Here is a 12058-nt window from a genome sequence, read left to right on the forward strand (position 1 = left end):
CGCATGGGATGTACTTGGACATTCCAACATGACAATGATCCTAAACACAAGGCCAAGTCAACCTATCATTGGCTACAGCAGAATAAAGTGAAGGTTCAGGAGTGGCCATCTCAGTCTCCTGACCTCAATATCATTGAGCCACTCTGGGGAGATCTCAAACGTGAAGTTCATGCAAGGCAGCCCAAGAATTTACAGAAACTGGAGGCTTTTTGCCAGGAAGAATGGGCAGCTTTACCATCTGAGAAGATAAAGAGCCTCATCCACAAATAAAACAAAAGACTTCAAGCTGTCATTGATGGTAAAGGGGGCAATACACGATATAATGAACTGGGGTATGTAAACTTTTGATCAGGGTCATTTGGGTAGTTTCTGTTGTCATTGTGATTTAAAAAGAGTAAACCCAGTTGATTGATAATAAATGGCTTCAGCCAAACACTAACTGTGAGTGAAAGAAAAGTTTTTGTGTTATCATTCATATTCTCTGAAAAATGACCAAGAAGTCATACATTCTGCCAGGGTATGTAAACTTATGAGCACAACTGTAATTAACTGTACATCAAGTTCACTATTTTGGCCAGATTTGTATTTATAAATGGTGATCATATCCTCCCTTAAAGCGTTTTTTTTTTTTTTTTTCTTACCTGCAAGGCAAAGACATAATGTGCTAGTATGCATCGCATACAAGCACATTATGTTAAACTTACCTGAAAACGAAGTGTTCCAGCGATACGATGCCTTCCCAGGTGGCAGCGTCCATCTATACCTGGTCTTCTGTCCGGGTTCTTGGCTCTGGCTCTGTAACTGGCCGGAGCCATGATGTCACCAGTCACGGCACACTGCTCTGAAGAAAGGGCACAGGCAGCCGTTCCTTCAGAGCGTATGCGCCGGTGACTAAACTGGCTGCTAGGTCAGTAAATATCTCCTAAAGGGTGCATGTTTAGGAGATATTTAAACTACCTATAGGTAACCTTAATATAGGCTTACCTATAGGTAAAATTTAAAGATAGAAGTTTACTTCCTCTTTAATTGCCTCTTAAGAGGCAACATTCAGTTCAGCTAATCTGTCCTCTGTGTCTCTTAAGTTTGCTTGCCCTTCAATTCCCCAGCATACATGGACATTACGTACATAGGTTTTGTGTCATATCCACATTTGTGTGATCTGCAGCAATGTATATTGTTTTTCAGGAGACTATGCTGGTTTCCCAGGATGTGGCTTGCTCAGGTTACACAGTACTTACCGACATGACCTGAAGATTTATGCCTCAGATGAAGGGAGAGTCCAGATGACTGCTGCAGCTTTTGCTAAAGTATATTAAGTGGTTTAAATTTCCAGCTTCTCTGGATCTGCATTTTTTTTTTTTAAGAAAAAAACAAGATAGGCTTAGAGTGCCTTACTTGGTTTTAGTTTTGAGTTTTTATCTCTGTTCTAAAAAAAACAAAAAAAAAACAGCTCTGGTCAAAATGAAGAAGAACTGTAACATACCTCTAGAATCTATATGATACCAATACATAACCAAACTACTTCAAAACCGCTTTTTAAAGGAGCCCTATGTAAAGAATGCTGTCTAATGGCGCTTTTCCACTGCATGGAACCGAACGGTTCGGCTCGCTTTTGTGCTTTTCCACTGCTGGTACCGCATGGTATAGTGTAGGTATGGTTTGGTACGGCGGCGCTTTTCCACTGCATGGAACCGAACGGTACGGCTCTCAAAAACAGTACCTACTCAATTGTGGTTCCAACAGGTACCATATCCCACAATCCTTTGCATGCAGTCACTACTAGCCACTGATTGATCAGAGCATTCCACCCACCCCGTTGTTATCCCACCCACTTAACTTTAGTACTACTTTAGTGGAAAAGCAAACCATACCGTACCGAACCGTTCCAACACCGTACCATGCGGTACCAGCAGTGGAAAAGCAAACCGGGCCAAGCAGGGCCGAGTAGAGCTGAGCCGGTACTTGCAGTGGAAAAGTGCCATTAATAAATTGCACAGTTCAATGCCAAGTGCCTATTTATACTACAAAGATGCTATAGCATCGTGGAGGCCGTGAGGAAGTAGCTTATTCTCAGCCTTTTGTGAATGTCAAAATTTGCATATCATTTTGGGGGGCACCTTGAACTTTAAAGGCTGTTTTAAAGCAAGTTTGGTATAAACTACAGCTGTGTGACTGTTTTTTTTTTTTTTTTCAAGCACAGATTTAATTTTAATTAGTCTTATTGCAAAATATTTGAAGATTAAATACATTTCCGATTGTGTTTTCAGGTGGTTTTCAGATGTCTTTTAACAGGTAGCATATTTATGAAGTATACAAGGACTTCTCTATTTTTACCTGTTAGCTGTCAGTTGCATCCACCCTTTCCAATTGCTAGAGAGGGTAGGAAATAAAAATGGGAAATTCGATTGGTTGCTAGAGGGAAAATATAAACAATTCTACTTTGAAATTTCACACGCTTGGTCTTTGGTTTTACCAATTTAATTCCTAGGGCTTATTGGCTCTGGAAGGTGAGCTGACCCCAATACTTGTGCAGATGGTGAAAAGTGCCAACATGAATGGTCTTTTGGATAGTGACAGTGACTCATTTAGCAGCTGTCAGCATCGAGTGAAAGCAAGACTTCATGAAATACTTCAGCGGGATCGTGATTTTAGTGCTGAGGACTATGAAAAGGTAACTTTGGAAGATGGGGGTAGGAATTTTTGTCAGTCTTGCTTTAAGTTATTGCTGTACTTTTAGGGTGCTAGTTTACCAGAATGTCTATCTTTACATTTTTCAGCGCTGTCATTTTGCCTGCCTAGTGTCCATGATTTGCAGCTTCCTGTGTTGTAAGAAAGGAGGGACCACAATCTCAATATCCTCATGCACATCTGCTTGCTGCTTAAACAGACTGTATTCAATAATAAAGTGGAATTCAAGCCTAACACTGATTGATTGTTCTTAAAAATGTTCCCTCCTTTTCATTCTCCTGCATGCCCTGTGTAAAAAGTAAAAATCTGTATATGTCCTTTTTTTTTCTTCAGTCCGGTCACTTGTTCTAGCAGCTCCAGCTCTCCTGTGTTATGATCATGCTTGACAAAAGCAGAGCTGTGGCATCACTCATAGGCTCCAATGGCCCAGCCGTTGTTAATGCTCCCTCTTGTCTCCTGCAGTCATCACTCAATAACACAAGGAAGCAGAAGCTGCAGGATCAGGTGACCAGACCAGAGGGGAATTTTTACACAGGGTAAGCAGGACAGGTAGGAGGAAAGGGGCGGATTGTATAATTCCAGTGTCTTATGCATTCATTGAACTGTAAATCAGCACTTGTGCTTAATTAGTGGCAAGTTTCACTAATGTTATCTATATGAAAAGCAAAAAAGTTTTATTTAGTTTTAGATAGCAAAGGAAAGACCCCCCTTCAGGTTTTTTTTATGCTGGTTGTATCCCATCAGGGAGATTTCCCTATGCTTCCTGCCCACAGCAGAAAATATAAACCCTTTCTTTGATTTTACCTAAAAATTTCCCCTCACCTCTTGCTCTTTGACCAATCAAATAGTTTGGATTTGCTGTTACTGATAATGGTCGCTAAGACCAATAGTGAAGTAAAAAAAAAAAATGTCAGATGGCAAAAAAAATAAATGAATTCTATCACTTCTGGGTCTCACTGGCTTTGCTGGGGCAAATTGGCCATTAGTTCCCGCTGCTGTCAATCAAAACCAGTGATGGGGGGCGGGGCCAAGTTCTGTTGTCTGTTTCAGTTGACACAGCATCAGGGCTTGGGAGCGAGCACGCCCGAGTGGCCCCATGGGGGCATTGGGCAGAGAGGAGGGACCAGGAGCGTCGGCGGGGGACCCAAGAAGAGGAGGTTCGCGGCCTATGTGTATCCCATACTATGAGGAGGTTCGTATCCTATGCATCGTATACTAGCAGGTTATAAAATACTAACTTTGGAACACAGCCCTCCAGCTTTGTATTGTCACCCCTGAGAGGGCTGACATGGTCCTCCTGTCTGTCTTCTGGATTCCCGCACTCTGGCTATGTGATTGACCGGAGCCTCAATGACGTCACTCCCACTTGTGCACGCAGGAGCCCTCAGTTCACGGCACAAAGCTCTGAAATTCCGGCAAGAGTGCATATGCAAATGATGTCACTAGATGCATGCAGGGTGAATCTCTCCTAAACTGTGCATATTTAGGAGATATTCATTTTACCTACAGGTAACCCCTATTATAGGCTTACCTGTAGGTAAAAATGACCAAGCGAGGTTTTCAACCGCTTTAAATACAGTATGATGAAGTCGGTTGTTTCCCTGAAAAAGTAACAAGTATATTCATTAACTGGAATCATTCTGATTGGTTACTATGGGTCACCGACGTGGAGCAAATACACAGTTCTGACAGTACTTGCTGCATGCTTATTCCTGGTCAGTGACTCAAAGTATGGAAGAGATAAATAAATAGCCTTGCATTTTCAGAAGGAGGTTGGCAGTTGCATCCTAGCCTACATATTTTTTTTAGTACATGTTTTCTTTATGTATAAGAACTCCTTTAGAATAGTGTCATAAGTAAACAAGCAAAAAATTGGGGGAGCAGACCCTGAACATGTATATCTAAAGCCAGTGCAGCTATGGACCAAGCAACATGTATATTAAAAAAGAATAGCGCACACGTGCAAAAGAAATGACTATCAAATATGGAGACAATCCATAAATGAAAAATGGGGATTTAGTCCCACCATATGGCCATATCGTGCTCAAGCCCACCACTGCGTCAAAGTACCCCATTATCAGTGGGTCCTACACTATCCATAAAAAAGGGGTGAATCCAGCCTCTCTTACCCTTGGAGACAACACTCCTTGCTGGGAAGGTGTGCCAATGCACTACAGGGGACTCCTATATCTACTTGATAGTGGACACCAATAGAGTACAGGTGTGTGTGGGGGATGGGATGCCATAAGTGTCATAATTGACTGACTGTGCTAGTACACATGGAACATCACAACTGAAAAGTAATGCTTTAACAAAGTAGTCTGCCTTGGTTTTTTTTATTGTGGATTCATAAATGCAGCTATCGGAGCCCTGTATAACCTAAGCAGTTATGGTAGATGGACGCTATATGTTTTTTTTGTTTGTTTTTTTGTATGTGTTGTTTAAATGCATCAAGACAATTCTTGTCCCTCTCAGAAGAGGAGCATTGCGTGTGTGCATGTTTGTGACGATGAACAGGGCCTCTTGCCCAAGGTTTCTGAGATGTTGTGACAAGCAAATGTGTATACAAATAGGAATGATTATCATCGAAGGTGATTTTATAAAACAAATTCTAAAACTCTTGAAAAATTACAGTTTTTTTTTTTTTTTTTACTGAAATATTAAACTGCTTTAATTCTGTACTTTTAGCTGACTCCTACTGGAAGCATATCACAGGTTAAATCCATGCATATTATAAAGAATCCAGTTAAGACTTGTGACAAAGTGTATTCATTAATTCAAAGCCTGACATCCCAAATTCGACTAAAAATGGAAGACCCAAAATTTGCAGGTAATGTGAACTAAATTATGAGCCTTTATTAAAGTTGCCATGTGTTTTTCAGGAGTTGTGTTTGTAATTAACAATAGCTTTAATACATCCATCTCTTTGGTTTCAAATTAAAGCATCAGTCACAGTAATGTGACACAGACATGCATGCTGCTAATGTTTATATTACAATCCGCTGATCAGAGTTATAAACCAAAAATGTGACTGCCCATCCCCAATGCTGCCGCTTCCCTGTCCCCAGTCTCTCCACCTCCCGTCCCCTCTAACTACAACAGCACTGCAGATCCCTGCAGCTAGCTTTAGAAGCTGGTGTCCTTCCTTTGCCATTCTCGCCGGCTTCAGGTGCTGAAGGGGCTTAGAGGGGACTCCAGCATGTCTTCCCTGCCAGGCTGATCCCCACTGTACCGGCCCATGCACCCCTGATCCATCCCTCCCGCCGCCTGCTGCTTCTGACCGGCACTCAAGTGAGCAGTCAGGCTTGGGGGGGGGGGGGGGGGGATTTTGCAGACGATGGCTCCTATGTCCACTGAGAGCTGATTAGCTGATCATAGTAAACCGAGAGTTTACTAAGTGTCAGACTGTTCGTTTATGAATGTATAAGGAGTCTCTATATAGACTCCTTATTCGTTTATGTAAAGTGCTGCAGAGAAAGGGACTTTTTTAAGTCCCTGTCTCAAAAAAAGATATATGGGGGGTCTCACCAAAGTGTGCGTAAAAATGGAGCAAATTTTGTCAAGCAGATCTCTCTGCTGATCCCCGCTGAGCAGGTTAATGACAGGTCCGCTTCCGCTTCGCTGATGTTACACAGACACAGCCCACTGTTCTGTATGGGGCGGTCAGATGGAAACGGACCGCCTGTCCTTTTCCATCCCATCCAATCTGCTAGATGTATAGGGAATGGGATTGCCATCTGTCTGTTTTTAGTGGACTGGATCATATGCAGGCGGCTGTAAATGGACACATCTATTTACATCAGCTTCTCCATAGAAAACAGTAGGTGGTCTGATTAGGCCCGCTTTAGGAACAGACAGGCAGACCCGATCAGTCTGCTTGTGTGAAAGGGGCCTAAGGCCTTGTTCACACCGGGCATACACATTTTACCTTTACAGGGATGCACAGATGTTCCATGCTTCTCTGTGCAAGCAGCCTCATTGATGTCATTTGGGATGTAGCAACTGCATGAACAGAGCCATTGCTCCCATCTTGACATCCATGTAGGTCTGCGTTCATGTCCCTGAGCTCACACTGTCTGTCTTCTGGGTCGTGCACCCACACGGATGTCGGATTGGGAACAGCAGCTATGTCTGTGCAGCCATTGCATCCCCATTGACATAAATGGGACTGCCTGTATGGGGATGCATGGAACACTTGTGCATCCCTGTGCGGGTAAACATGGCCGCAGCATATTAGGGCTAACCCGATACTCATCCCCAGGCGGGGGAGAGGTAAAAAGATATTCTTAGACTGAGCTTAGGTGTGAGGTCACATCATTTGAGTTGAGAACCCAACTATAAGGGGGGGAGCACTCATCGTGGTGACACATGGATGTGTTCATTTAACTGCACGAAAGGAGTAGGAAGAGTGAGCACCCGGGACTTTGTTTTTTAACCAGTTACCGACCACCCGCCGTCGATTTACGTCAGCCCTTGATGCTAAATTCCAGGGTTAGGGCAGCAGATAGCTTTCAGGTAAGGGTGGTCCCAGCAGCGGATTCGCCGCGGGATAACCCTTACGGTGCGGCGGAAGAGATGCCCTCCCACTCCCGCCGCGTCCTGGTCCTTTTCCCCGCTTACCGGACCCGCCGGCAGCGGGGGAAAACGATCTGGTCCTGGATCCTCTTAGACAGGAAGTCGAGTGAGGGCAAGATGCGTCAAACGTCCTTGCCTAGCAACCCTGTGTGTATTTTAAAAGTAGCCATACTCCCCGCAGCTACCACCAATTGTGGAAGAGAGTTCCACATTCTTACTGCCTTTACGGTGCAGAACCCCTTACGCAGCTTAAGGTTAAACTGCCTCTCCTCTAATCTCATTGTGTGGCCACGTGTCTTCTTGCAATTATATCATTATTTATTCACATGTATAGCACACTTGTCACAACTGAGGTTCCAACTGTTGTTGTTGTTTGTTTTTTTTTTATATATTTCTTTGGTTGTTTTATATGATATTATTTAGCGCAGTACTAAGGTTTGTTTTAATATGGCACTATACACTTCAGTATGAGATGGTTATCATTGCTTGCAGCTGGCTTGATTGAAGTAGTATTGGTCATAGTAGCTCGCAGGAGCCTTTGATATTTGCATACACTTTAGTATGCCACATGTGAACGATGCTTTAGTTGTAATTTAGCAGAAATTTTGCAAGTTATGTTGTGTTTATGTGCACTAATAATGATTTTCGTGTATTTTTAGTGAAAATAGCGATATGATGAACATTTGCACAATTATTGCGGGGCCCAGAAAATCAGTAGCACTTTTTTTAGTCTAGAAAATTTTGCTTTCAGAAAACGTCTGGTTTGAGTGGCGGTTCACACTGGTGCGATGCCAGACATTGTATGTGATTTGCACTGCATTGCTGTGCAGATCAAATGCGATGTCCGTGCGATGCAAATTCAGCCATACAAACTGTATGGCTGAATTCGCATTGCATTCGGACAAAACTCGTGCAGGATAATTTTTTTGTCTGCACCAGAATCGGATCACATGGGTGTTCACACATACGATTTTGATTTCTGTCTGAAATCACAGTTCGCACTGCAATCTGCAAACCGATCTGGGGGTGTCATTAACTTTGTGTTGACACCCACAGCAGTTTGCACTGGATTCGCAGGGTTTACTGCATCGCACCAGTGTGAACTGAGTCTGAGGGGACCTTTCAAATTCTGAAATCTGTAAGTGAAAAATGTTAATCTCTCGATTTTTAGAGTAAATTGTTTTTATTTACAGTTTTGCATACATTCAGTTTTCACCATTTCAAAAAAGGGTGCAATTTAACCTCTTCCCTACCGGCGCAAATGAAAATAAATATATAATAAATAATAAAATGACGCCGGCAGGAATTTCTCCTCCCTCCGGGTGGACATAATAAGATGACAGGGGCGCGTAATGCTGTGATCGAGGATGAAGCATGTCCCTCGGGACACAGCCCATCCCTGATCAGTGTAAAGAGCCAATAAAAAAAAATGGTTCTTTACCATGTGACCGGATGTGTCCGAACACAGCCAGCCACATGCACTGTCCCTGTGCACGCCGCTCGTGCGCGCCCCCAGGGGCGCGCAGAACGGTGATCGGGGATGGAGAATGTCACTCTGACACAATCCATCCCTGATCTGGGTAAAAAGCCAATGAAATTGGCTCTTTATCATGTGACCGACTGTGTCCAATCACAGGCGGTCACAGAATGTCAACAAACCCGCTCGGTCACAGAATGTCAACAAACCCGCTAACTAGCTGTTACCGGGCTCTCCTCCTCACACACCGATCCTGTGAGGAGTCCAGAGCACACCAAACACCCTGATTACCCAACCCCCCCCCCCCCCCCCAATAAAGAGGACCTGTCACTAGCCCATCAAAGTACCTGTAACTAGCGCATCAGAGTACCTGAGGGCCTGTCACCAGCCCATCAGGTACACTGATGACAGGTACCTGTCATCGGAGTACCCGAGTACCTCTCTGCAGCCCATCAGAGTACTCGAGTACCTGTCTCTAGCCCAGAGTACCCGAGTACCTCTCTGCAGCCCATCAAATTACCTGTCACCAGCCCATCAGGTACTCTGATGACAGGTACTCGGGTACTCCGAGTACCTGTCATCGGAGCATCTGAGCACCCGAGTACCTGTCATTGGAGTACCCGCGTACCTGTCATTGGAGTACCAGAGTACCTATCTGCAGCCCATGCCTCCTAGATTATGTGCTGGGGTGTTTGCTTTCAAAAATGGGGTCATTTTGTGGGAGTTTCCATTGTCCTGGTGCTCCAGGGCCTTGATTGGTTGTAATGAAATTAGATGTGAAATGTATGCTCCTAGAACGCCTGAAGGTGCTACTTGGATGTTAGGCCTCTGTATGTGGCCAGGCTGTGCAAAAGTTTCACACATGTGGTATCCCCATACTCAGGAGGAGTAGCAGAATGTATTTTGGGGTGTATTTTTGCTATGTACATGCTATGTTTTGGAAATATCTTATACATTGACAACTTTGTGTAAAAAAAATAAGTTTTAATTTTCTTTTCACATTTCCCAAAAACTTGTGGGAAAAAAAATGACACGTTTAAAAGACTCATTATGCCTTGTAGAACATACGTTGAGGTGTTTGCTTTTCAATATGGGGTCATTTTGTGGGTAATTCCATTGTCCCGGTGCTCCAGGGTCTTCAAAAGTGTGATAGGTCGTTAGGAAATGAAATGTGTAATTTATGCTCCTAGAACACCTGACGGTGCTCCTTAAAGAGGAAGTAAACCCTCCTCAGGAAGTTGTACCTATAGGTAAGCCTATGATCAGGCTTACCTATAGGTACTGTAAATATCTCCTAACCATGCACCGTTTAGGAGATATTTACCTTTAATGCAGCCAGTGACGTCACTGGCGCATGCGCTCTGAAGGAACGGCAGATCGTGCCGTTCCTTCAGAGCCCCGTGCCGTGACCGTCGGCTCCCGCGCGCGTGCGCGGGAGTGACGTCACTGCGGCTCCGGCCAATCAGATGGCCGGATGCCGCGATCCCGGAAGACGGGCGACTATACATGTCGCCCGTCATACAGGTAAGCGGACGGCACGGCGGGGGCTCTTTCTAAGGTAAGTATTTCATAATGAGCTAGTATGCGATGCATACTAGCTCATTATGGGTTTCTCTTTCAGGATGTAAAGAAGAGAAAAAAACATTTTCTCGGTGTACAACCCCTTTAAATGTTGGACCTCTGTATGTAGCTAGGCTGTGTAAAAGTTTCACACATGTGGCATCGCCATACTCGGGAGGAGTAGCAGAATGTATTTTGGGGTGTAATTCAGGGCTCGACAAACCCCCGGGCGCCAGGTCGCATTTGCGATTAGAATTAGCGACCTGGTGCCTGGGGTGCTCTGCAGGAGGTGTCCTGTCCCTTTTGCGCCCCCACCTCCTCCCCGAGTGCATGGACTTCCGTGCCGTCCCAAAATTGAGGCCCCGACTTTTCGGCCTTCTTCTGTGAGATGAGAGAGGCTGGGGAACTGGCGCCCTCTTGTGGTGGCCGGGAGTAATGACTGTTTCCACTGCCTGTTAATGCATTCCCATCTCCTTCCTAAGAGGAGATGAGAGGGAAGTTTTTGCAGGCTTCATCTCCCTGTCCAGTTACCTTTGCTTAAAGGTAAGTGGATAGGGAGTGTGGTTATTATTATTAATTTATTTTTTAAATTTAAAAAAATAAATAATTTTTTTCTTTTTTTTTCAATTATTATCATTAAAAAAAATTATATAATCTTTTTTTTTTTTTTCCTTCATCGCCATGCCACAGCCAAAGGCCCCTTTCATACGGGCTGTCTGATCAGGTCCGCCTGTCAGTTTTTCAGGCAGACCTGATCGGACCCTTCATTCTCCTCTATGGAGCGGTAATCTGCCGCCATTTGATCCTGTCCGCCAAAAACAGACGGATGGTGGTTCTATTTTCTATCCACCCCGTGGATCGGACCAGATGGCATCAGATGGAAAGAGACAGATAGTCTGTTTCCATCCAATTGCGCTATAGAGGAGAGTGGGGTTCTAGTCGTATTTATGTGTAAATTTAGTACCCGTTTTATTAAATAAAGCTTGGTTGTTAGTTTAAAAAATAAAAAAATGGCTCCTAGATTTCAGGCAAATTTGTCAAGCCCTGGTGTAATTGAAAGTATGCATATACTGCGTACGAGAAATAACTTTTTTGTGTAAAAAAAAAAAAAAAAATAATAATTTCTTCATTTTCCCAAGAATTGTGGGGAAAAAAATTACAACTTCAAAAAACTCACCATGCCTCTTATTAAATACCTTGGACTGTCTACTTTCCAAAAATGGGTCATTTGGGAGGTTTTTGTACTGTCCTGACATTTCAGGGCCTCAAGAAATGAGACAGGCCGTCGGTACATCAGGTGTGATCTATAACTTTCACACAGACTAAATAGCATTCACTAATTTGGGTTATTTTTACCAAAGATATGTAGCAGTATACATTTTGGATAAATTTATGAAAAAAAAATTACTTATTTGCAAAATTTTATAAAAGAAACTAAAACAAAATTCAATTTTTTTTTTTTTTAAATTTTTGCTCTTTTTTCACTTATATCACAAAAAATCGAAAACCCAGTGGTGATTAAATACCACCAAAAGAAAGCTCTATTTGTGTGAAAAAAATGATAAAAAATTTGATTGGGTACAGCGTTGCATGACTGAGTAATTGTCCTTCAAAGTGTGAGAGCGCTGAAAGCTGAAAATTGGTCTGGGCAGGAAGGGGGTGAAAGTGCCCTGTATTGAAGTGGTTAAAATGTACAAATATTTGTTCAAATATTTGTTATTTATTAACTCAATACAGTTTTAACTTTTATATTTAGTA

General features: G+C 43.2%; 1 protein-coding gene across 12 annotated transcripts in view; it reads left to right on the forward strand.

The window, feature by feature from the left end:
• PPIP5K2 (diphosphoinositol pentakisphosphate kinase 2) overlaps nt 1-12058 on the forward strand; it is a 218946-nt gene that overhangs the window by 138367 nt on the left and 68521 nt on the right. For all 12 annotated transcript variants that reach the window (XM_082243664.1, XM_082243668.1, XM_082243672.1 and 9 more), the window contains exons 16-18: nt 1186-1307; nt 2489-2671; nt 5377-5518. In XM_082243664.1, coding sequence (XP_082099790.1) covers nt 1186-1307; nt 2489-2671; nt 5377-5518 — 447 coding nt within the window. The remainder of the gene's footprint in view (nt 1-1185; nt 1308-2488; nt 2672-5376; nt 5519-12058) is intronic.

This window comes from Pelophylax lessonae, assembly GCF_965119305.1.
Source record: "Pelophylax lessonae genome assembly, chromosome: 1".
Lineage (NCBI taxonomy): Eukaryota > Metazoa > Chordata > Amphibia > Anura > Ranidae > Pelophylax > Pelophylax lessonae.